This window comes from Vipera berus (genome assembly GCF_964194415.1).
Source record: "Vipera berus genome assembly, chromosome: 3".
Taxonomy (NCBI): Eukaryota; Metazoa; Chordata; class Lepidosauria; order Squamata; family Viperidae; genus Vipera; species Vipera berus.
Genome location: NC_138204.1, coordinates 123,154,004 through 123,181,865, shown reverse-complemented (window position 1 = coordinate 123,181,865; position 27,862 = coordinate 123,154,004). Strand labels below are relative to the sequence as shown.

General features: G+C 37.3%; 1 protein-coding gene across 1 annotated transcript in view; it reads right to left on the bottom strand.

Annotated features, from left to right (window-relative positions):
• CFAP61 (cilia and flagella associated protein 61) overlaps window positions 1-27,862 on the bottom strand; it is a gene marked incomplete at both ends in the record, with an annotated part of 146,327 nt that overhangs the window by 35,812 nt on the left and 82,653 nt on the right. The window contains 5 exons of the mRNA XM_081325248.1: window positions 4,096-4,423; window positions 10,569-10,861; window positions 18,236-18,410; window positions 24,162-24,330; window positions 26,854-26,952. Of these exons, the coding sequence (XP_081181374.1) occupies window positions 4,096-4,423; window positions 10,569-10,861; window positions 18,236-18,410; window positions 24,162-24,330; window positions 26,854-26,952 (1,064 nt within the window). The remainder of the gene's footprint in view (window positions 1-4,095; window positions 4,424-10,568; window positions 10,862-18,235; window positions 18,411-24,161; window positions 24,331-26,853; window positions 26,953-27,862) is intronic.

The window sequence follows — 27,862 nt, the reverse complement described above, 5'->3', positions numbered from 1 at the left end:
AATACAGTGCTAAAAACCCCAAGAAAAATTAAAAGACCAAAGATAAAACAACCCCAGCAATCCCCATCAGGCTAGGCCAGCTTGTACAAACAGAAATGTCTTAAGATCGCGGCGAAAGGAGCGAAGATCGGGCGCCATCCGGAGCTCTACCGGTAGCTGATTCCACAGCTCCGGAGCGCCCACAGAGAAGGATCTCCCCCTGGGGGCCACCAATCGACATTCTCTGATCGGTGGCACCCTGAGGAGGCCCTCTCTGTGGGAACGCACAGGGCGCAGGGAGCTTGATGCCGGCAGCAGATGTTCCCTGAGGTACTCCGGCCCCATGCCATGGAGTGCTTTGAACACTGTTACCAGTACCTTGAATCTCACCCGGAAGACAACTGGCAACCAATGCAGCTCACGGAGCAGAGGTGTAACGTGGGAGTATCGGGAGACTCCCAACACCACTCTCGCGGCTGCATTCTGTACCAGTTGGAGCTTCCGGGTGGTCCTCAAGGGCAGCCCCATGTAGAGAGCGTTGCAGTAGTCCAGACGAGAGGACACGAGCGCATGAGTGACCGTGCATAGATCATCCCGGCTAAGATATACTTATACTTATATCTGTTTCCTAATTTTTGTTACAATTTATTTACTAAAGGTTTACAATGTAATCTGATTTCATTGCTTTTTTAATATTTATAAACCTTCTAGAATTCCTGAGGAATTGGCTGAAGAGGGGTTGGTGTGGAAGATGTCTTTTTGTTTCTACATAAGTGTTTTTTTCTTGTGTGTGTGTGTGGTGGTGGTGGTGTTTGACTTGACTGATATTTCATTCTGACCTTGGATGGAGTATCACTCAGGCCTTTGGCAAGGAAGGATAAAACCTCTCATTTCATCATACTTGCAATCTTTTATCTTTATCTTTTATGTTCCATTGCTTTCATTGTGCAGTAGTGGCCAAAATTCTGGAAACCTTTTGGGAGTGTACATTTTTTATTTTTATTTATTTTTTTTATTTTAATTCCATTTATATCCCGCCCTTCTCCGAAGACTCAGGGCGGCTTACAAGCTTAGCAGTAGCCTTCATTCTATGTATATGCCTGCTTATTAGGGCTTTCACACACCCCCAAGCGGCATTATTACAAAGTCAGCTTAATTGCCCCCAACAATCTGGGTCCTCATTTTACCTACCTCGTAAGGATGGAAGGCTGAGTCAACCTTGAGCCTGGTGGGATGCGAACCTGCACTAATTGCAGGCAGCTGGTGTTACTTAAGGAAGCATTAGCCCACTGCTCCACCAAGGCTTTGAGGTTTGATGGTTAATAACACCATTTGTTTGGAGTAGTAACATAAAATTATATATCAATGGAAAGATAATTTAATCAAGAATGTAATGCAATACCTTTTATGAAGGATTTGCTATTATAATAGCAGTTTTTTAAAAAAATCCCATTTATATCCCGCCCTTCTCCGAAGACTCAGGGCGGCTTACAATTTAAGCACAAACCAATGTGCTTAGCAATAGCCTTCATTCTATGTCTATGCCTGCTTATTAGGGCTTTCGGGGGGCCGCAAGCGGCATTATTACAAAGTCAGCTTAATTGCCCACAACAATCTGGGTCCTCATTTTACCTACCTCGGAAGGATGGAAGGCTGAGTCAACCTTGAGCCTGGTGGGACTTGAACCTGCACTAATTGCAGGCAGCTGGTGTTACGAGATATACAAAAATTATCACCATAGAAAAAAATGAAATGTACAAAAATTATCACCATGTCAATTAATACTTAGTTGGGTAACCTTTAGCATGAATTACAGCCTTACGATGTCTTCCCATGGAGTGAACCAAGTCCTTTAGTTCTGTAGCTGTTATAACGCAAAACCAAGATTGAATGATTGCTTCTATTAACTGGGTTTTATTGCTGGGTCGCTTCTGACTAACAAGTTTCTTTAGTCAGCTCCATAGATTTTCAATTGGGTTAAAGTCTGGGCTATCCCATGCCATTCCAGCAGTGGAATATGATTATCTTGAAACCACTTTTTGCACACAGCAGCAACATGACATGGAGCTGAATCCTGTTGAAATATAAATACTTCATTGTCTTGGAAAAGATCATGTGCGGAAGGCTTCAGTTTGGGCTCAAGTATTTCATTAATGTATTTTTGGCCATCTATATTACCATTAATCACACAAATTCTGCCCACACCTTTTGATGTCATACAACCCCAGATAATAACACTGACTGGGTGTTTCACAGTACATGTAACAGAATTAGGATGCAAATCTTCTCCGATTCTTCTCTTTACGTATTTTATGCCATCACTACCAAAGATGGAGATCTTGGTCTCATCACTCCAAATAACACATTCCCATTGTTCCTTTGTCCATGTAACATGGGTTTTAGCCCAGTTTAGTCTTTTTTCAACCTTTGTTTGAGAGATAAAAGTGGCTTTTTTTTGGTGGAATTCTAGATTTTAGGCCAAATTCCTGTAGTCTGCACCAAATAGTCCTTACACTCAACTTCACATTGCATTGTGCCATTTCATCTTGTATACACCCAGATGATTTTCTTCTGTCACGTAGGCACACTCTCTTAATTCTGCTATCATCACTTGCTGTTGTGCACCTTTTCCTGCCTTTACCAGTGTGGTTTTTTAGTGACTGAGTCTCCTTATACCTCTTCAAAAACTTAGAAATGCCACCTTTAGTTAAGTTTCCACCAATTTTTCTTCTAATTTCTTTATAACTGTAGCCTTGTTCACTTAATAATACTATTTTACATTGCTTTCTGGGCAACCAGTCAACTCTTTGCACCATTACTTTAATTTTATTACGTTTTACAAGCTCACTAAATGAAAGAACACAAAAAAACCCAACCAACTTGATAGCGATCACATAACACACTGACAAATGTCCTCCTCCCAGCTTTAGTACATGACATCAATAACTGAATCCTACTGTGATCTGATTGGCTCATTGCCAAAACAAGATGACACCTGATTGGCTCTCTAAACACTCATGCTCATTGGGTACAATCAGATGAAGGAAAGCTACCTGATATCATCCTAAGCAAGTTGTGCCTCCTTTTTCTGGTTATTTGGCTATAACATTTCATAGAATACAGATAATTGAGCAAACTTTGTTGCATTACATTCTTGATTAAATTATCTTTCCATTGATATATAATTTTATGGTACTACTCCAAACAAAGTGGTGTTATTAGCCATCAGACCTCAAATGTACACTTTTCCCAAAAGGTTTCCACAATTTTGGCCACTACTATACTTCCTTTGTTATGAGCTGCCCAGTCATTACAAGTTAGGTGACATACAAGATTCATAAATTACAATGGTTCATTGTGCAGTCAAGTGAGATGTTCAGATTGGATTTGGCATTTTTATCCACCTATCAAGTTCCTCCCAAGGTCCTGAAATAGGCAGATGTTGATTTTGGATGGTGTTGAAGTTATCATTGCAGGATGTAAACTGTTTGAGTAAAGCTGCCTTTTGCAATTGACTGATGGTGATTCTGTCAGTGCTGATGGTGTTCAAGTGAGGCTCTGGTTGTTTTGGGATTGCACCCAAGGCACCTATTACAATTGATACTACCTTTGCTTTCTTTTGTTATAATTGTTCTATTTCTATTTGTAGACCTTTGTATTTTGTTTTCTTCTCCAGCTCTTTTTCTTCTCTTCTGCTGTCTCCATGTACTCTCATATCCACTATCTAGACTTTTTTTGTCTTTTTTAAAACCAACAATTGTTCAAAACCAACAATTGTGCCTAGCTCTTTAAATTCTAAGGTCCCAGAGCACTATTATTATTGTTTAAATTGCATAAATACTTAACGAGGTGGTTCTAATTTTCCTGTATATAGCCATAACAGTACAGTTTTTGAATTTGCATTTGGTGCACATGCTAGATAATCTTGGCAATAAATAAATACTTAAATAAGCAAACAGAACAGGAAAAATTATTTTGCCAATGAGTAATAATGTTGTTTTTCTGAATTTGATATATCATGAATTGATATTTTTACTTCAAAATATTTTTGATATATCAAGGTGAAATTTATAGAAATGCAAAATTATAAAAAAAACACAAATGTATTTGGCTCACCTTGAATTTTGCATCCCCTGTACATAGGAATTAGTCTATCTAAATCTTCTGGAGGTTCAAAAATTGGCTCTAGAGTTGGATCAAAAAGATTCAGCATGGTTGCAGCAAGCTGAAAACCAATCTCCTTTGAGCTGAAATTGCTGTGTGTCCATTCATTAGCATAGTAGATATTGGAAAATTTGGTTAAAGGACCTGCAGCTCTGATGCTCACATCATTAGTATGGAAGTTGGTATCAATCACAAGCCTCCCATCATAGACAAGGCATGCATCATTAACTGCTTTGAAAGTCTCATAATCCACTTTTCTTTTGGTAAAGTTAAAGAATGCCTAAAATAAATTGAGGGTCATTAGTCATCCTCTAAAGCAACATCCAGAATACAAATCTGCTTACACTGTGATTTTTGCTTAATTTGCAACCTAATATTTAAATTTAGCGGAAACTAAACGCAAACAGAATGACAGTAAGTATTATTAAATAATACTTTAGTAACATTCTAGACCAGGGGTGTCAAACTGCTGGCCGGATGCATCATAGTGAAACTGCGCCCACCCCATTGCCAGCAATGGCAAAAAAAAAGTCACGATATGTCGTGACACGTCATGTGACATTGCGAGTTTGACACCCGTGTTCTAAACAATCACAGATAAGTTCTAGTATGTGGTTAAATAAATAAACTTAGTTTAAACTTAGAATCTTTAATGTTCAAAGCATTATCCTTACTATGTCAGTGTAATGCAGGCACTTTCCAATAGATAGAACATAAGCAAAATATATTGCTTGCATGGGATAAAGCTTGCTTGGGATGCATTTGCAGCATACTAGACAAAATATACTAAACTTACTGTTAGTGAATTTTCCATTAGCAAAGCGCTGTATATTGTGTGGAGCATTGGTATAATTAAGACTAGCAACCTAGGCTACTCCTTCCATCACCTAATGAAAGCCTCAAATGACCAAACCCATGATAAGTGGAAAAGGTCAAGATGAGCTGATGACAACCGTGACAATGGAAGATTGTGACTTAAAGAGTAAATAACTAACAGTAGGAATTAATAAATGAAAATGGAAGAAAAAATATATTTGTGAAGGATGCCATAGATAAGCAATAAAATTTTGTGGAGTGGAGTTGATGAATGTATTTATGGAAGAGAGGGAGTACATTTAATTATAAATGAGAAGGTTAAAATGTATTTCAGAAAGTATGACTTGGTGTCAGCCAGGGTGTTGGTTCAAATGAAAAAATGAATACAAGTAAAGATAGTCTTCAACTTACGACCACAACTGAGCCCAAATTTCTGTTACTGAGTGACACATTTGTTACAGGAACTTTGGCCCATTTTACAACCTTTCTTGCCACAGTTGTTAAGTAAGTAACACAGCTGGTAAGTGAATCTGGCTTCCCCATTGACTTTGCTTGTCAAAAGGTCACAAACGGTGATCACACATGACCTCCGGACACTGTAACTGTCATAAATATGAGTCAGTTGCCAAGCGTCTGAATTTTGATCACATGATCAGGGGGATGCTGCAACGATTGTAAGTATGAAAAATGGTCATAACTCACTTTTTTAGTGCCACTGTAATTTCAAATGGTCACTAAATGAACTATTGCAATTCGATGATCACAAATGGACTGGCAATTCCATCACTACGCAATGCAGTTGTTAAGAAAGACATCATGTGACCAAGATGGACTTGTAACTTTGCTTCTGCTGCAGTTCTTACGCGAGGCATCACATGATCATGGCTTGCAATTTTACTGCTGGCTCCTACAATGACTCTGCTTGTAGAAAGCAGGCTTCAAACTGCACAAATGGCAATCATGTGACTGTGGGTCAGTGAGATGGTTGTAAATGTCTACCAACTACAAAGTGCCCAAATGTCAGTTATGTCACCCTGGGAACACTGATATACTTGGTAAGTGTGAGGACCTGTTGTAATTTCAAACAGTTGCTAAACAGGAGCATTGTTAAGCAAGGACTAGCTGTAATTTAATCATAGATGCATGTTACATGGCACATAATTTTTTTTGCTAATTCATTCTTGGTTAGGGGGAAAGTACGTAAAATTCTAAATCAGTGTGATGTGTGGGGGGAAAACATTTTTTTAGATGGTAGGTGAAAATGAGACAAGACAATACTGAAAAAAATGATTTGTCCATTCGCAGTCCCAAGAATGAATGAGAATGGTGACTGATGAGTATCTGCTTAAAAAAAGGGCTATATCAAGTATGCGTTTTAAACATAAGTCTATTCATATGTACACATGGAAAAAGAATCAATATAAAGCTAAGAGCCCAACTGATTTTACTGTTTAATCATGAATGATTAGAGAATTAATGAAGGATACAAGCCATCTTCGATAGTGCCAAAAGTTGAATTTAGGAAAAAAAGACATTGAAAAAAATATAGATATTGCAGAAAAAGAAAGTATGGGTCTTGCTTGACACAGAAATAATAGATTACTCTCCCAATTTATCAAATGGAAAAAAGTTGTAAGAAAAATGTAAGAAGATGTAAGAAAAAAATGATGTGGTATTCCAATCCTATTTGGTGAATAGAGTTTAGAGTTCTGGGTCTAATTATCCTCTGGGTAGGATTAACATGTTTCCCAATGAGCTTAGCTTTTTTATCAGTGAAGGATAGATTCTGATCCTCACTATAAGCAAAATTAGCTTTATTAAGACTCTCTCCTTTCTACCTGCTTTTCTTTGGTTATGAGCAAGGCAGATTTTTTTTTAAAAAAATGAAGGTAACATCTTTTCTAGAGGGACGCGGTGGCTCAGTGGATTAGGACGCTGAGCTTGTCGATCAGAAGGTCGGCAGTTTGGCGGGTCGAATCCTGAGTGCCGCGTAACAGAGTGAGTGCCTGTTACTCGTCCCAGCTTCTGCCAACCTAGCAGTTCGAAAGCACGTAAAAATGCAAGTAGAAAAATAGGGACCGCTCTGGTGGGAAGGTAACAGCGTTCCATGTGCCTTTGGTGTCTAGTCATGCCGGCCACATGACCACGGAGACGTCCTTGGACAAGCGCTGGCTCTTCGGCTTTGAAACGGAGATGAGCACCGGCCCCTAGAGTCGGAAACGACTAGCACGCATGTGCGGGGGAACCTTTACCTTTACCTTTACCTTTAACATCTTTTCTAAAATCTCTGTTTAATAATCCCTGAAGTTTATCATAGGCATCTTGAAGCTCTGAAATGTATCCCAGAATTCTTATATCCCAATGAGTTTGGGCACACTGAATCTATAGAACATGTTGTTCTTTATTCCTTATTTTATCTTAAATTTCCAGTACCTTGTCAAATTGGTCGATTTCATGCATATTCTTCTAATTTAATCCTCCTATAACATTTGTATATTTTGCACTGCAACTTGTGCCCGTTAGTCTAGAATATTTTGTTATTTTCATTTTCATTCCATTTTAATTACTACACTTTATCACTTTTAGTATAGCATATAATTATAACCTATTTAGTACATTATCACGTTATTATACTATTAATAGTAATGATAACTTACTCTTTTGTCCTTTGTAGAATTATTAACTTGAAACTATCTCACCTTGTTATAGAATAAATCTTTGCCATCCTGTGGTCTACTTGGAGCATTACATGTTCTTTTGGGATCTTATGTTTTAATTCATTTGTAAGCAGCTAACCATGATTTTGGGGTTGGGGGGTTTCTATGGTTTATCTCTTTCAGTATTGAATGCTTGCATTTAATATTTAAAGTTTAAAAAATATTTTTATATGTCAATTCTTTTAAAAAATAAAATGTAGTTTTGTTTACCTCCTGTTAAATTGGTCTCTCTCTCTCTCTCTCTCTCTCTCTCTCTCTCTCTCTCTCTCAATAGCGGTAACAGAAACTATCAAACTGCAATCTCAAAAGATCCAACAGGAGTTTCAGTCTTCCAAATTATGGGCTCAATAATCTGCTTAAGTATCATCAGCTTGGTGTTGATTCTTAGTAAACTCATACATAGATTTTTTTTAGGAGGACCTGGTATCTTCCAATACTGGACCCATTGCTGCGGAACATCCCCTTTTCTTTCCTTCCACCTTTCTCAGCATTATAGACTACTCCAGAAAACAAGGTGTTTGCATAATGTGTCCAAACTATAATAATTTGAGGCTGGTCATTGTGCCTCAGGATTGATTTATTTGATAATCCATTTATTTATTTATCTAGCTATCAAAACACCAAAGTTCAAAAGTAACAATACTCTTTTCTGTCCTGCTTCTTCAAACAGTTACCTCCAAAAAGCAGAGAACAGGGAACAGAAAAACCCATTACCTGCGTAATTTGATCTTTGTAGGTTTAGACACATCTTGAATATATTTTCCAGGGCCTTAATGGCTACTCTACCAAGCACCAGTTTGCAGTGTATCTCTTGACTGCTGGCTTCTTTACTGTTGTTTCTAAATAGTAGACAGTTGATCATCTATCTACTACCAGTGAGATGGCTACCAGTTAAGCTATCTATCTCTTCAGTATCTTCATTGTCAACTCTAAGGCTGGTACTTGTTGGCAAGTACATTTAATCATAATTCTCCCTTTTTTTCATTTTGCTTCTTTACTCTCAGTACTACAGCTTGCCAATTATTTGCATTTTCATGTATCAAGGTCATTAGCATAATGCAAGTTATTGATGTTTCTTTCTCTAATTTTAAAACATGCTCATTTTTCTCCAGTCCAGCTTTCTTCCACATATATTTCACATATAGGTTGAGTGAGTGAGTGAATGAATGAATGAATGAATCAATCAATCAATCAATCAACCAACCAACCAACCAACCAACCAACCAACCAACCAACCATCCAACCAACCAACCAACCAATGTCTATATTAAACAGCTTTATCTTATTTATTTGCCAACCTGAAGCCAGTTTGTTTTGTCATGTTCTGTCTATGCTTTGGCTTGCTGGTCTGGTTTCATAGGAAGACAATGAGATGTTTTGGGATTCCCACTTTTCTAAGCACATTCCACATCTTGACATGATTAACATGACTGAAGGCCTTTCTATAATTAATGAGCATGCATTCACTTATTTCTGGTATCTTTGGTTTTCTTAATTATCTAGTGTGCATCAGCCTTTTCTAAAACCAGACTGCACATCGGGCATTTCCATTTCCCTATTGGACAAACCTAAGGATTGTTTCGCTGCCATGAAAAAAAAAATTAAACCTTTTTTTTTTGAAAGACTAACAACCTTATATGGACTTTCTGTAGAAAGAATAAAAGATTGAATTGATGATTTAGGGATTTGGGGAATAAAAAGGGTTAAAAATAGAGGGGAAGGGAATTACAAAGTAAGAGAAAAAAAGAAAGGAGAAAGAGTCAGTACGATGGCAACTACTTGATAGAAAACAGGGTAGAAATCATATTTCCTTATTTTTCTTTTTTTTATTTGTAATCATCTTTTCTCTATTTTTATAGCTTTAATGTATTTAAGAATACTATTTTTTTTCAAAAAAGATCATCTGGCATTTCCCTTTTCAAATAGAGCTCAAATCTGCAATGGACAAGGATTAGTTTGCTAGTATATGAAGTTAGGAACATGTATGATAGCTGGCATACTCTTTAAACTCTTTATTTGGTACTGAGATGTGAATTTCTTCCAATTTATTTGCTACATCTATTTTCCATTGTCTGAATTTGCTGGCATAATTTGGTTAGAACCAGTACTCATCCTGATTCTATTGCTTGCCATATTTTTAAAGCTATTATATTACCTCCTAGCCTTCCAGCCTGGTATCAACCATAGTATTGATCTTATTTCATTTTCTTGCACTAAAGGTTGTCATAAGTGGTGAATATTGTCTAAGCCATCTTGGATGTTTATTTATTTATTACATTAATATGTCACTCTGACATGTCCTCAGCTGTTGGTTTGCTTGGTAAAACACAGGAGTGCTTTAGCGTTGCCTATTGCTCCGTGGTATGAAATAATGCCCTTGCCATTGTTAATAAATTGATCGTCCGCTGCTGCCATCTTCCTATATTGCTGCTTATTTTAGCCAGGTGACTTGGGTAACAGTGCTGAAAATATGTATTCTTATTTGCTCATCCCGCCCAGGAATAACAACATTACTCCATCAAAAGGACTTTGGGGCTGGAGGCTCAAATTGTCTGCTACAGTTTTTTTTAAAATTGGGTTTGGTATATATCACCTGCATAAAATTATGGGAACATGCAGGTGTGAAAGGTAGATTATTTTTTGCAGACTTCTCCCGAACTCCAAAGTTTAATTTTATTCTCTAAGGCAAAACTATCTGTAAGATCGAGCAAACCAATACAGTTATGGTTAAAACTTAAAACATAGCGTAACCAAAGACTAAAATACAATTCATACCCGAAGTTCAAGCTAGGTTTCAGCCATAGCCAGATCCAAAGGCAGAATTCTAGAGTTCAAGCCTGTTCCAATTGTTCAGTTGGTATATATTAAAATGCAACAAAGGCGCATACTTACAGAACATTGCAACTTAAATGGCTTTGTAGTAGTAGTGAAAGATGCACATGTGATTGGATCTGGGTGATTGCCATCATTCCACTCAGCCAATAGACTATCATGGTGTTCAGTTACACCAGACCTGGACAGTGCTTTCTTGATAGCTCTTTCTATTGCGTTGTTATTGAGAGGAGTAATATTGGAGTTCGAGGGAGGGTGCACCAGATGTATACGATAGCCACTAATTTCTAGTGATAAGAGGGATTCTATAGTGGTGTATACATCAATTGTATTCCCATAGACAATAATATTCCCTGGAGAAAGAAAAAGGAAAAAAAACACAGAATAAACCTCATTAATATAATTAATATGATAAAGCTGAAGTTATCTGTGACCTCCTTGTTGCTCTGATACTATGAAGTAAACAGAATTACCTAACAATAACAGTTAAAAATAATTTACTAAAAAAACTGCCGAATACATTCCAGAAATAGGAAACACTTTGCATCAAAGCAGGGAAACCTCATTTGTTTGAGATCCATTGGGAAAAAGAGGAAAGGGGGGAAAAGCACCCTCTTTTATCACATCACTTTATCCAGCCACCCTCTATTTTTGTTTATAAGACTTCCAAATAAAAACAATAAAGCTTAAGTATGATGGGAAATTTGAAAAAAGAAAAGGAAAAACATTGCCATCAGAATTCTCTTCACAAGTAAAAGGTAATGGTAAAGGTTCCCCCGCACATGCGTGCTAGTCGTTTCTGACTCTAGGGGCCGGTGCTCATCTCCGTTTCAAAGCCGAAGAGCCAGCGCTTGTCCAAGGACGTCTCCGTGCTCATGTGGCCGGCATGACTAGACGCCAAAGGCGCACGGAACGCTATTACCTTCCCACCGTAGTGGTCCCTATTTTTCTACTTGCATTTTTACGTGCTTTCGAACTGCTAGGTTGGCAGAAGCTGGGACGAGTAACAGGCGCTCACTCTGTTACGCGGCACTCGGGATTCGACCCGCCAAACTGCCGACCATCTGATCGACAAGCTCAGCGTCCTAACCCACTGAGCCACCGCGTCCCTTTTCTTCACAAGTAGAGAACCTATTTATCCCTCATCTATCTGTTCTCTGCCAAATGTAATGAAATCAACAAAATAAAGGTACCAGAACATAAGATATTAGTGGCCTTCTACATCCATTTTCACTAATGTAACCCCAGAAATGTTGGGTTATAATTCTCATCCTCTCTATCCAGCATGGTGGGCATCTAAGTTATTACATATGAAATCTAAAGAAACTGAAATACTGTAAATACAGTACTGTAAAGTGAAGCTTTCTCTCAACACGTAGTTGTTATATACTGTTATATATTATTTCCTTCCACAGTGGCCTATGTGGTCCTTACAATCAGGAGAGGATGATCTACAGATGGGACTATGGCTTGTTGACATTCACTCAGCTGGAGTATGAAGACAATCAATCTCTGTATCGGTGCCCACACTGTAGAAGAAACTTTATTTGGAGTCAGTGAACTCCAAAAATAGAGTGTTGTTACCAAAATTTGAAAATTATTTATTTGCCTAGACCTTCTTTTGATGTTATCAGCCAACCTAGTAATTGAATGTTGATTTTTAAAAAGCTGTTTTTGTACTTTATCCTCTATGTATAGTTTTAATAAATATAATATGTTCTTCTAAATAATTTTGGTATTTGCAAAGTAGAAGTAGTGCAAAAATTATGAAAATGAATAATGAATAAATCTAGTTACTGTTATGGCTTAAATCTAAGTAGACCTAAGATCTACTGACTAATTAATATTCTTCCCTAAGAGCTTATCTCAGACTGACAATATTAGATATATTTCCTCAATCTGGAATAAGATTTTGGAAGTAAATTTACAAAGCCTATCTAAACTAGCCATGTATTTTTTGAGTTTTACCAAAGCTAAAGAATTTATGAAGTAGCAAATAATAGATATCAGTTTGCAGAAAGAATTTTAGGTGCTTCCCTTTTATTTAAAAGGGAAATCCTTTGTCCCATCCTGACTAAGTTTCTATATAGATGTGTTACTGCAAAATACTGTAAGTCCTTTACTTTAGCATGTTTTAATATGCTGTGTTCAGTCTTACTGAAATAAGTTACAAACATATCCTCTTTACAGAGATGTTTTGTCTCTGGAACAGCTGAAATTGTGAGTTATAAATTTCATACTGCTGATGTTATGATTAAATTTATCACCTGTATTTAACTCTGCATTTTATTTCTAAATACCGGTATGTTTCTTTGTAGATTAGAAAAGATTTATATATTTATTTTTCAAACCATGATGATATCAGCTTTAGTGACCAAATTCTGCTCCAGAGTTTTTATCATCACATGATTGATAGATAAGGGGTATTTTGTGAAACAAATAGGGTAATGAGACAATTATTAATCAGCCTGACTAGAAATAAAAGATGCAATTTGGTCACTCTAATTTTTATGTCATTTTATATTACTCTATTTAATGACACTGCTTTATTTTTATATCTTTTGCAAAATAGTTTTATAATGTTAATGATAAACGTTAGGTTTAATTTTTTTAGCACTTTAGTACTTCCTTTAATTCATTTTTATTTTAATGCAATTACATTTGACTTTCGGAATTTCTGTTAGATAACTGTATACCTTGTGCTGAGGGAAAGCAATAAAAATATTCTGTTTAGCCCAAAATCATTTAGTCCTTTGAAACCTATGTTTGAAACTTAAAACAAACTTTGAATCTTGCTGTGTGTTTCTAGCCTTGCCTAATGCCTATATAATATACTGATTTGCCTCACAAGTAATCTGGGATGCCTTGTGTCTCCTCATGATCCTAGCTAGTATTACTTTTAATTTAACACTTAACCCCATTTTCAAGGGCAGAGCTCACTTCTTAAAACTTGATTGAGTTGTTCCCATTAGTACCTTCACATTCTGTTTGGATTTTAGAATGCTATATCCTGTGAAAACTGCCATGTTAATCTTGGGCCTCATGACTTGGCTCATTTTTACACATTCTTAGCAGATAAATCTGTTGTGTAAAGTGTAAGGTTCCCATATGTAATGGTTTCAGTGACTAAAAAAGGAAACCACACTTAGTTTTTATATTATTTATATCTTAGGCAAATTATGACAATTTGATTTTGAAAAATCTATTGGTCTCTCCCCACTACTGAATTAAAGTGGCAGCCACCAATACTTGAATCAACACAAAATGAGAGACTAGCATGAAATTTGCCCTGAAGCATTTCATAAAGACAGTGGAGGCCCCATAATCTTTCATCAAGAAGCAGCTGAGAATTTGTGCTCCCTTTCTGTTGGGCAAATGCAGTAATTGGGTAAATTAAATTTGAGTAACTGCATTCAAAATTCAATCAATTTCTAAACAGATGGACAATACATTCCCAAATTTGGAAACTGGCATACTTATGATCCATGGAAATGTTAAAACCTGGAAGTGCATGCTTTTTAGTTTGAAGAAGATTTGGAAACCCTGAAGAGAATTATTGCTAGTGAATTAAGATCTTAGAAGAAAAGGATCAACTTCATGTCATGTATTACAAATCTTCAAACTGTACCAATTGAAATAGATGGGTAACTCGCCAGAAATAATTAGAAACAATCTACTTTTGATACTGAGCAGCAGAAATCTTTATTTAATTACATGAAAGAATGCATAGGGGAATCCTCCCCTACAGTATGTCTTCCTCTATAACCAATAAATTATAATAACAGGGACCAGATTTTGCATCTTTTGAGACAAACTACCAAATTGAAATACCATGCATGTAAAGTTATGTTTTATCTAGATTTCCCTTTACAAACAATCTATTTTTTTTGTCTCTCTTGGACATGATCTCTCTTGGACAAATCAAAAGATTTATAATACCTTTTGCTACCATGGATCTTTATAGGCCTCACATTTCTCTATTGAATAACACTTATGGTATTACCTATTAAAAAGGAACAATCTGCAACAACCTGGATTTATACATTCTGAGAACATTACTTTGGGAAAAATACATATTCTATTAAATGACACCTCTTTTTGAGACCTAGGACTGGGAATGGACAAACTAATATTAATTGATATTCAAATAAAGCATATATAAGTATCTAAAAGCAATCTAAAAACTGATGTGGTATCTCAAAACACTGCAACTTGAAGATTCATTATTTTTGTGATAGCGAAGCTAGCTACTGTCACCCTTGTTCTAATTTACTTTTATGGCCTGTTAAGAATATTACTGAAATAATTCAAAGCCTTTTTCTAAATTATATTCTGCAAACTATCAGTATATAATTTATGCTGGAGATTTCACCTCAGTGCAGGACTTTTAGGAGTCACAGATATCAACAGGATTATATTTGCATTTGTTATGCCTTGGTAGATCAGCTTAGGGATTCTTCAACATGTTCCCCTGAAATCTCAGACCATGTTGTAGTGACTACAACTGGGAAATTTAATAATTATAAATCAGCCAATTCTAGATGGTACAAATAGTCCATGTTTAGCAATTGCCTTGGACAGCAACCATTCACAATTACGATAGTGATGAAAAAGTAACCTGATTTTTGTAGGTATAGACAAAGAATTGGAATATCCAAAGTTTTTAATGGTTGAGGTGTTAAGAAATGTAAAACATTTTTTTATAATTTGAAATTTAAATTAATTCATCAAAAATATTATGCATTTATTGGACACTCAAAGAATATTTTAAAATGGATCAAGATATAAGTTTGTTATCTATTTTTGAAAATTTCCTTTGTCCAAAAAAATGAGATGAATGAATCTAGATTTAATAATAAGCTTAAGGGTTGAATTAATTTTATATGCCTGGTTATTATATCAATCTTTTTTCCCTTTTGTTAATTTTTCTTTGTCAATTTTTTAATGATTATAATATATTTAGGGACTTTTTTGTTCATTGAATCAATCAATATCATTTTTCTTGTTGGCATTATAGGTTTTTTTTGCATGTCAACATAAATTTAAAGAATAATTAAATAAAAGCTGCATTCAACTTATTGTAATTTATAAGTTTGTACAACACAGCAACAAACCATAAATTTTGGTTAAGATGAAACAGCAGTCTTTGGTTTGGTGATATGTAAACATAGCCTTTCTTCATCACCTAAACTTAGGGGATTGTTAGGTGGATTATATAAATGCAGCAAATGTGCATTCTGTATATATTTTTTTAAAAAAACTAATATTACAAACTTATACAGAAAAACAAAATTTTATACTTGTGTGCACAGGTACAGTACTTGCACACAAGCATACACACAAAGAAGGACGCACACATGGCACTGCTTACTATCAAGTCAGGATCAAAAGTAAGGGCAGTTTCCCTGAATAATATGGCATGCAAAATGTTCTTTAAGTTTCTTCCCCCAAAGAATGCATTCTGCCTCTCAGGTCCCAAAGGGGTAGATCTAACAGAATAAGGAATTAGTAAATGGGGCTGAATTGACCAGATTTGTCAATGCAGAAGCATTTTTTTCCTAACATCAATCAAATAAACTAAACTGAGAAACAAGACAGATTGAAGAGGCATCTTTCCCATAATTGCAGAGACGAGCAGGGGATTGTACACCGTATCATATATCCCATCACTTGCTCCTCAAAAGATAGGACTTGGTTCCCCAAGTAAAAGACATATCTGCACAAGTGAATTTATTCATCACACTTGCAATAAACAAAGCAAGGTGTAAAAAGTATTCTGTTTGGTTTTACAAAAATCAACATACAACCACGTCATTATGAATTTGGCATACGAAATGGTATTGTATATCCATAAAATTCCTGGTTCCTTATAGTATAGATCTTGTTTTTCTTTACTGTACATAGCAAGGATGAAAAAGGAGCAGAGGTTTTTAGGACTGCCATCCAGACTGATCGTTTCTCAGAAGTTTTGTCCAACAAAAAAAGTCAGGAGAAATTGAAAGCATCTATCATTGCGGAAACAGAAGTTTTTTTTAAAAAAAGAGGTAATCTGGCAGAGAAACTCCACACTGGAGGAGTGAATTAATACACACTCAATGCTATTTCCAACATGGAAATAAGGGAGCTCAAAAGAAAAAGGGCTAATAATGAGCAGCGGTTAGCAGCCAGTTCTGGAGCCAGTTGCAAAAGAAACAATTACAGGTAGTCCTCGACTTATGACCACAATTGAACCAAAAGGTTCTGTTGCTGAGGTGAGTTTTGCCCCATTTTATGACCTTTCTTGCCACCTTTGTTGAGTGAATCCCTGCAGTTGTTAAGCTAGTAACACTGTTGTTAAATGAATCTGGCTTTCCCATTGACTTTGCTTGTCAGACGGTTACAAAAGGTGATCACTGATCCCAGGACATTGCAACCGTCTTAAATATGAGTCAGTTGCCAAGCATCCGAATTTTATCATATAATCAGGGGGATGCTGCAATGTTTGTAAGTGTGAAAAATGGTTATAAGTCACTTTTTTCAATGCTGTTGTAAGTTCAAATGGTCACTAAATGAACTGTTGTAAGTCAAGGACTATCTAATTGCCTAATTCCAGCTCAGAAGATAACACTCCCTCCTCCTTCAGTACCAATGGTCACTGGAAGAAAACTGAAATGTGCTTTTGACAAAAGTAACACATCTGAGGCATATACTGTAGGTGCAATCAGTGGCATCTATAACTTCAGACAGAACAAGCTGAGTACAAGATTCAGGTTATGTTTTATGTCCAATACCTGGCGATACGTTTTGCTCCTTGTAGCATAACAAATATGCTATACAAAAGAACAAGTAAGAAATTATTTGGGGAAATGAAGGCGATAAATTTAACTAAAATGAATTCCTTCTTTGCATCCAAGTCTTCTGCCATCCATTCATGCATATATTTTCTAATTCCCAGATTATCAGCAATTAACAACATAAATTCACTGATTCCCCATAAGGCAGCTTATATGATAATTAGTTGCTTTAGAGAAATTGATTAAAAGTAGAAAAGTAGAAATCTAAAGGAAGTTTGTACTGCTCATCTTAGGATACAGTGGGATCTCATTCCATATCTATATACTGAAACATTAAGCAGATCCATTGCTTGCTTTGAATATTTCTGTCATGCCATTCCATTTCTGGGTCCTGCAAATATAGATAGATTTACAGAACCCAACCCAAGTATAGAAGCCGTCTTGGCAAATCAGGCACATGCAACTTAATGAAAGGCTGCATTTGTATCCATATAAATATAACACACATGGTATTAGCCAACTGTAGTACCTTTTACACGATGCAGCTAGTTCTACATTAAATTCCAAAAAGTCAAATTTTATTTTATTTTCAGTTTTTTCAGTCTAAAAAAATCTTGTGACTAGCTGCAAAAAACATTTACTAACGATATTACTATCTCATGTGTTAATTAACAATCCCAGATTTTGTGCTTAGGTCTTTCATTTCATTTAATCTAATTTCATAAAGTAATTATAGATAATTCTTACTTTCAGTCTTTTGTTCCGGGTAAAAAAATCTAAATGTCTCCAAAATTGACAGTAAATTGTAAATTAATCTGTACAATAAATAAGAGCAGATGAAACAGTTTGCAAAGATTAATTAAGCTATAACTACATGCTAGAAATGGAGGTACAACTTGCCAAGAAATATATAAACCTCTGCTCGCTTCATGTAGTAGCTGGTAAAGCCGTTACCTGTGGAATCAATCACTTTTTCTTTTAGCCACTTGATTGCTGCTAATGCATCTTCATCATCAGAAATAATAAAAAGATTGGAGGGCACTACTCCTGTGTATTTTTGTTTATAATTGGTTGATACCTCTCTGTTGGTTAACAATTTTTTGATATCTGCACCACTAGGACATGGGACCTATATTAATAGACAAATAAATATTATTAATCATAAAACTCTTATTTTTTTTCACAGATACCACTTTTTATTAAAATATATTTGTTTCAGCAATTCACATTTTTATAATAAATGAGCTATAAAACTACCAAGCAAGCAGTAACTCAGCAGCCAATCCATAGAGGAGGAAATGTACTACATCTGCCTGAGAAAATAAACATATTTTAATTAAACAGAAATATTGATGTTATAGATACTTGACAAATGAATCTAGGTCGTGAGGTCTACAGGCAAAATACAGATTTTATTTTAACAGATGTTACTGTTGTGTTCAATCTCCTAAGCTCCAAATATTGAGACAAAATCAGAAAGAACCATATTGAAGGCATTTAAATTATACAAGCTAGTCTTACACTTATTTTCAATGATACTCTAAACTTGTCTCATCTCAAGAATGAAAACTAATGATTAAATCTACGAAAAGGACCACCAGCTTGTCTCAATAAATTTTTCATTTTAATCTATTAATTATAACTGAATCCTATTGGAAAATGAAAAAAATCAGAATGGTTAGAACACTGTTCCCCTCCTATGTATTATGTTTACAGTCTTACAAAAATTGAAAGGATATTGGCGACTAGCCGGTCTTCACCCAGGATCTACGATAAGTGAAACAGTGTCCACCATCTGCTGAGAGGAAGCAAAAAAAAACACCAAAACAAACAAAACAATTGGCTAAAACTGACATTTTCCACCCAGTTCTTCGGAACAACTTCTGCTTAAAGACATTTCATGAAAAATTGCAAGGGTTGAATAAAAAGTAATGCATTCAGTATTCTTAGTTGGCAGTACTGATGCACTACAATAGGGGTGTCAAAGTAGCGACCTGCAGATTGGATGCATTACACGCAGGCTATGCCCACCCTGGCTCCACAAAGACAAAAAACATCGCGATATGTCACAATACGTCATGTGACACGATCAAGTTTGACACCTGTGCATTAGAAGCTCTGTCATGTTCTTTAGCATTTGTTATTCTCTTTAAATTGACAAGAGACTGTAATGAGAAAAGGTTGTGTTCCTATTTTTCCTGACGTGTAACTCTACAGTTACTCTGAGTCAGTGCACTTTAAGATGAACTAATTAAAGATAGCTGATGAATAACTCAAAGCGAAATTGCTTTCAAGAATGGCATTTCATAAGAAGAAAATTCAGCTGCAATATGACAATTCTAGGCCACACACCTCACAGGCCACACAAGAGGACTTTGGATCTCACCAACATTCCTTATCTGCTATACACATTGCACATTTTCCCAAAACTAATGAAATATTTTTGTGAGCATCTGTTTGACTAAAATGAAAAGGTAAAAAGGACTGTTAGGATCTGGTAAGAAAAGTGGCTTTAAGAAGCTTGTCCATTGTTGGCAGAAATGGGTAATAAATGAAGGTGATCATGTGGAGGAGTGAATGCAGGCAATAAAAGGATTTTTTCTGTTTCACTTATTAAAACATTTCTATTTAAACTAATGTTATAGAGGTATAACCAGCTTTTTCAACTGCAAGAATTGGAAAACTACCTCCCTGGTTTCTTTTTAAAAAATGTTCACATTTGTCATTCTTTTAGTTCCCTGTCATATCAGCCCATAAAACAAGGAATGCTTGCTAAATTCTGGTATCTGTAAAAGGCAGACCGTGGATTGTGTGAATTCACAAATGGCTATTCAAAGAACCACCATCACAAGAAACAATTTGCTCTTCTTTGTCATCTCTCTGCATCATGTGTATGGGTGATAAGAACATCGATTTACAACCCTGGGATAGTGTTTGGAGAACAGAAGGCAATGTTGCTCGATAAAAGAAAGTAAGTAATCTTGATAACGTGGAAGGCTGGGATCACATTACCATTCTGCAACAAGCAGAGAAAAAGATTCTTCAAGAAAAATATATACATGAGGCAGTGGCCCTACCTCAGGGATGAAGAAATCTATCCCTATGAGTAAAAACAAGACCAGGAGCTAACTGTGGCTCAGACCATGAGCTTCTCCTTGCAAAGTTTAGGCTTAAACTGAAGAAAGTAGGGGAAAGCACTAGGCCACTCAGGTATGAATTAAATCATATCCCTGTTGAATATACAGTAGATGGGACAAATAGATTTAAGGAATTAGATCTGATAGACAGAGTGCCTGAAGAACTATGGACAGAGGTTCGCGACATTGTACAACAGGTAGCAACCAAAACCATCCCAAAGAAAAAGAAATGCAAGAAAGCAAAATGGCTGTCTGAGGAAGCTTTGCAAATAGCTGAGGAAAGGAGGGAAGCGAAAGGCAAGGGAGAAAAACATAGATATGCCCAATTGAATGCAGAATTCCAGAGAATAGCTAGAAGAGATAAGAATGCCTTCTTAAATGAACAGTGCAAAGAAATAGAAGAAAACAATAGAATAGGGAGGACCAGAGATCTTTTCAAGAAAATTGGAGAGATGAAGGGAACATTTAATGCAAAAATGGGCATGATAAAGGACCAAAATGGCAGGGACCTAACAGAGGCAGAAGAGATTAAGAAGAGGTGGCAAAATTACACAGAAGAACTATACAAGAATGAGCTTAACGTGCCAGATAATCACAATGAGGTGGTCACTGACCTCGAGCCAGACATCCTAGAATGTGAAGTGAAGTGGGCCTTAGAAAAGCTGAGCAACAACAAAGCTAGTGGAGGTGACAGTATTCCAGCTGAGCTATTCAAAATCTTAAAAGACAGTGCAGTAAAAGTGCTACACTCAATTTGCCAGCAAATTTGGAAAACTCAACAGTGGCCACAGGATTGGAAAAGATCAGTTTACATCCCAATTCCAAAGAAAGGCAGTGCCAAAGAATGTTCAAACTATCGCACCATTGCACTCATTTCTCATGCTAGTAAAGTCATGCTTAAAATCCTACAAGCTAGACTTCAGCAGTATGTGGATCGAGAACTACCAGAAGTACAGGCAGGATTTTGAAGAGGCAGAGGAACTAGAGATCAAATTGCCAACATACGCTGGATCATGGAGAAAGCTAGGGAGTTCCAGAAAAACATCTACTTCTGCTTCATTGACTATGCTAAAGCCTTTGATTGTGTGGATCATAACAAACTGTGGCAAGTTCTTAAAGAGATGGGAGTACCAGACCATCTTATTTGTCTCTTGAGAAACCTATATGCGGGTCAAGAAGCAACAGTGAGAACTGGACACGGAACCACTGATTGGTTCAAAATTGGGAAAGGAGTCCGGCAAGGCTGTATACTGTCGCCCTGCCTATTTAACTTATATGCAGAGCACATCATGAGAAAGGCAGGGCTAGATGAATCAAAAGTTGGAATTAAGATTGCCGGAAGAAATATCAACAACCTAAGATACGCAGATGATACCACTCTAATGGCAGAAAGTGAAGAACTAAAGAGCCTCTTGTTGCGGGTGAAGAAGGAGAGTGCAAAACTTGGGTTGAAACTTAACATTAAGAAAACCAAGATCATGGCATCTGGCCCTCTCAATTCCTGGCAAATAGATGGGGAAGAAATGGAGGTAGTGACAGATTTTATTTTCCTGGGCTCCAAGATCACTGCAGATGGGGACTGTAGCCAAGAAATTAAAAGACGCTTGCTCCTCGGAAGGAAAGCCATGGCAAATCTAGACAGCACACTAAAAAGCAGAGACATCACCCTGTCAACAAAAGTGCGTATAGTCAAGGCTATGGTCTTCCCAGTTGCAATGTATGGCAGTGAAAGTTGGACCATAAGAAAGGCTGAGCGCCAAAGAATTGAGGCCTTTGAACTATGGTGCTGGAGAAGACTCCTGCGAGTCCCTTGGACTGCAAGGCGATCAAACCGGTCAGTCCTAGAGGAGATCAATCCTGACTGCTCTTTAGAAGGCCAGATCCTGAAGCTAAAACTCAAATACTTTGGCCACCTAATGAGAAGGAAGGACTCACTGGAGAAGAGCCTAATGCTGGGAAAGATCGAGGGCAAGAGAAGAAGGGGACGACAGAGAATGAGGTGGCTGGATGGAGTCACTGAAGCAGTAGGCATGAGCTTAAATGGACTCCAGAAGATGGTAGAGGACAGGAAGGCCTGGAGGAATGTTGTCCATAGGGTCGCGATGGGTCGGACACGACTTCGCAGCTAACAACAACAACAACAACATCCCTATGAGAACCGTATAATTGTTTTCAACTCTAAAAGCCATTTGAGCTATGGTCATCGATGTAGCATAGTAAGAAGACTAAAGTGTTCAGTTCCTCAGCACTTCAGCCAAACTTCTTGTTCAACCTCCACTTACAATCTCACAAAGAGTCAGCCAGGGAATCTGGCATATGGGTGAGAAGAGAAATTGACGTCCAGTGTATTCACTTGAGAACAATACCCTATCATTGCAGCCGCGAGAGTGGTGTTGGGAGTCTCCCGATACTCCCACGTTACACCTCTGCTCCGTGAGCTGCATTGGTTGCCAGTTGTCTTCCGGGTGAGATTCAAGGCTGCCCTTGAGGACCACTCGGAAGCTTCAGCTGGTGCAGAATGCAGCCGCACGAGTAGTAATGGGAGTTTCCCGATACTCTCATGTAACACCTCTTCTCCGCGAGCTGCATTGGCTTCCAGTTGCCCTCCAGGTTAGATTCAAGGTGTTGGTGATGACCTATAAAGCCCTAAATGGCATGGGTCCGGCTTACCTTAGGGAGCACCTGCTGCCAGCATCAGCTTCCCATCGTCCTGTGCGCTCCCACAGAGAGGGCCTCCTTAGGGTTCCGCCGGTTAGAGATTGCCGGCGGGTGATTCCCAGGGGGAGGGCGTTCTCTGTGGGCGTGCCCGCCCTTTGGAACGAACTGCCGATGGAACTTCGGACTGCCCCCGACCTTCACTCGTTTCGCCAGGACCTAAAAACCTGGTTGTTTGAACTGTCTGGCCTGGACTGAGGGGTTTTAAATTAAATTAATTTTAAATTTAAATTTTAACTTTGTCTTAATCCTGTGGGCTAGTATTAATTTAATTCTATTTTATCTTTCCTTTTTGTATTGTTTTAACTTGCCCTGTGAACCGCCCTGAGTCCTTCAGGAATAGGGCGGTATATAAAATCAATTAATAAATAATAATAAATAAATAAATACAACCCGCCTTGCCTACCCTACAAGGTTCCATCCAAAAAAGGTGCCAGAACTCTGTTCTGGTAATTCTATGACAAAAAAAGCCCTGGAAATATCTATCTCTGAAACAATGATTCAGGGATCACTAGTTGTCTCCTAAGAACAAATAGTTTGTTGAGGAGCCTTGGAATTCCATCGCTGCAAGATTTGTCAAATCAAATAAATCGAATCAGATCAAAGACAAATTTTTATGCTGCAACAGTACTGAACTGAGTAGCATAGGCTCTCATTTGTTGATAGATTATTTAAATCTGGGACTCATTCTGAGATTTTCATAATATTTCTAACAAGCTACAAACTACGACTACTTATATTGAATTCAGCCATGATGATTTTTTACTAACAGTCATTGTTTTTTTTATTCTTATAGACTATTTCTTGAACTATTTGTTCAATTAAGCATGGGATCACAGTCTTGAACATGGTATATTTCTAAAAAGAGGATAAAAAATAAGGTTTTAAAAATATTTTGGATATGAAACAAACAAATTATGTTCCAAACATATTATAATATATGCAGTATAAATTAATTAATCTGAGTTCAATGGAAATTTCTCCCATTTAACTAGGTATAGGAGTGCTGATTCAATATTTGAACTTACCTGATACTGTTGGCCAGTGCAGAGAATGAGATGATCATATAGCACTTTTTTCCCCTTGGAAACTATTACATGTTTTGCAGATCTGTTTATAGCAATCATTTTTCCAGCCACAACATTAATCCATGAACCAAGTGACATCAGTGCATAATCATCCTCATTAAAACAATAACTGTGAAGAAGCAACAAGTTCATTTTAGTAATTGTATATAATTATTAATTATATTCTGCTCAATTGATTAACATCCCATAATAGATCAAGTCCTCTTGTTCCCTTTCAGAAAGTTTACTGAGGTCCGTAGTAAGGAACGGTATTTATACTAACAACAAGCTGACATTTCATTTTTTTACTGAGATACTATTCTTTTTTTTATTTCAGCTGGGATTTTGTTTTCCTTTTCAAATTTTTTATTCATCTATCATTTTTAATATATCTGTGGATTGCAAACTATATCAAGAGGGCAACATCAACATTAGCCACAGAAGGGACTAAAAGGAGAACTCAGAACTCCCAGAATTCCTGACAGTGTGAACTATTAACCAGTGAAACGGCTTGATTTCAGAGGTGTGGGTGCCCTGTCACCGGAGGTTTTTGAGAGGATGTTGGACAGTCCAAAAGAGTGTAGGTCCCTTCAGCTCTGTTACTCTATTAGTCTAGAAGACTAACTTCTAAGAATAGAAATTTCAGTTTACATTTTCTTTTTAAAACACCTTCTGAATTTTGGCAATTATGAAAATAAACTTCTAGAATTTTTGAAAATTTTAGGGGGGAAAAATCCTTTAAAGAGGTGGGCAGTTGTTCCAACTGAGAGACAGCACAACTGAGAGGTGAGCCAGCTGTGAAGCAGCCCAGTGTCCCAACTGAGAGCCCAGCAGCCCAGCTGAAGATGGAGAGGTGGCCCAGTGACCCAACCGGGCAGCTGAGCGCAGGCGGTGAGATGCAAAGGGAAGCCACCTCTCTGTCTCTCATTTTCAATTTTTAAAACTTTTTTCAATTTTAAAATTCTAACTGACAATATAGTGACTTGAAAAATATGTCATTGTATTTCACTGAAAACCTAACCTGCACACCTTCAGCTGGGAGGTGTTAGGAGACAGTTTTCATGGGAGGGAATTCTCACCAAGCCATTTCCCTATGCCTATCGTCAACTCCAGCATTGTATTTCAGTCTGAAATAAGGGCATTGCAGCCAACTATTCTAATCGTCTTCAACATTGGGTTAACATCTTGTTCATGGAACTATCAATGATCTGGTAGAAGGATACATCCAAATATTTGAATCACTTAATTTGAGCAATGTAAAGGAACTGAAATATTTGAATGCATCGCCCCAGTGGGACACTGGAAGCTCTCTCAACAAGAGAACTTATACCATTTCAGACAAGTGACTGTCTAGTCCAGGGGTAGGCAACCTCGGCTCTTTTATGACTCATGGACTTCAACTCCCAGAATTCCTGAGCCAGCCAAGCTGGCTCAGGAATTCTGGGAGTTGAAGTCCATGAGTCATAAAAGAGCCGAGGTTGCCTACCCCTGGTCTAGTCTCTTCTTAGAGTGATGGAGCGCCCATGATTTCTGAAGGCAAGCTGTTCCACTGGTTAATTGTGGATACTTCATCACTGGAGGCTTTTAAGAAGAGACCGGACAGTCATTTGTCTGAAATGGTTTAGGGTCTCCTGCTTGAGCAGGGGGTTGGACTAGAAGACCTCGAAGATTCCTTCCAGCTCTATTCTGATTCAGGTATTGTATTAGGTAAAGGTAAAGGTTCCCCCGCACATGCGTGCTAGTCGTTTCCGACTCTAGGGGCCGGTACTCATCTCCGTTTCAAAGCCGAAGAGCCAGCGCTTGTCCGAGGACGTCTCCGTGGTCATGTGGCCGGCATGACTAGACGCCAAAGGCGCATGGAACACTGTTACCTTCCCACCATAGTGGTCCCTATTTTTCTACTTTCATTTTTACGTGCTTTCGAACTGCTAGGTTGGCAGAAGCTGGGACGAGTAACAGGCACTCACTCTGTTACGCGGCACTTGGGATTCGACCCGCCAAACTGCCAACTTCTGATCGACAAGCTCAGAGTCCTAACCCACTGAGCCACCGCGTATTACCCCACAGGAAAACACATGAATTGGAATGAAACAGTAGGAGGTTACTACATTTGCTAGTAAGAAAATAATGGATTAGCAAGAGGTACAGATTACTGCAGACATAGCTATTACAAACCTGTAATGCATAAACCAGGATTATGCAACCTTGACAACTTTTAAGACTTCTGGACTTCAATTCCCAGAATACCCCAGCCAGCCATGCTGGCTGGTTTTAAGGTTGCCAAGGTTGGACACCCCTAGCAAAAACAAGGCCTAGCTTAAATTCCACCCAGTTTTCTTCTCCATTTCTAGAATAGCTTCCTCTTATCCCACCTCTATTCTGTTTTTCCCCCTTTTTTGCTACTTTTGCTAAAAAGAAGAGGAAAGGATTACTGAAGGCATCGCTATAGTTTTTTTAAAAGCAAAACAAGGATAGTAATTTAGCAAAGGGCAAAACCTGAAATCCATGACAAGGGGAGTGCAAATGTTAGAAGTAAATTTAATTAACTCATTACTATATAAATGTACTGCATAGCATCAGAAGTATATTTTACTGTTATAAAATAATGTTTATGTTCGTCTTTTGGGCAGTATTGAAAATGCTCCAAACAAACCTGTTGATTAAAAATCGCTTATGCAGATTATTTGATGCACCTTTCCCTGGAAGGCCATGAGTTGAAATCAATGTAAGGTTGTTGAATTTCAGGTGTGGGCTGCAAAAAAAAAAGAATACCAAAATTTTTGTAAATTTACTTCAGTTATTTTTAATTCATATTATTGATAAGCAATTGAAATGTCAACTAAATTGTGCTTTTTGGTGCTTAGAATTCATATATCTTATGCAAATATGCACCAGTATTTATATCAACTTTTACAAACTATGTTGACACCAATAATAGTAACAGTAGTAATAGCTGCTGCTACACATAGTCCTCGACTTACAACTATTTGATTAATGATGGTTTGAATTAATGATGGCCTCTGAAAAAATCAGTTACAACCTAAATTTGAACTTACAACTGTTGCCCTCCCCTCATAATCATGTGATCACAATTCAGGCACTTGGCTGTGGTCATATGGTTGATTTGCAACTTTTTTTGCCAGTTTCCCCCAAAAGCTTATTAGTTAATCTGGGTTTGCACTTACAATCACATGACTTAATTTACAACCATAGTGACTCGACTTATGACCATTGTAAAATGATTGTAAAAGCAAGTGTGGTCATGTGATAACTTGACTTATGTGACTGCAAAGATGGAAATTCCAGTCCCAATTCAGATCATAAGTTGAGGATTACCTCCGTTATCATGATTGCCTTTATAATCATCACCTATACACCTATAGACCTAAGTGCTAATGAGAATGCTCATGTTTGGGGTGAAAGGAATTAATATTGGATAAAATAAAGGAACTTCTATTTTGAAAATATCTGTTTCATCTTCCTTAACAGAAAGATCTGGACTAACAAATCTTCATCAGTTCCCACTTTCTTTCCTGTGTAGCTCAAAACTATGGCCTGCAATGTTGTATTATGTGAATAGGCTTTGGGTTGTAAATTCCCCACTTTTCTGTTCTCCAGCATCATCATGAATAGATCAGAAGTTTGTTTTGATCAAACAAATG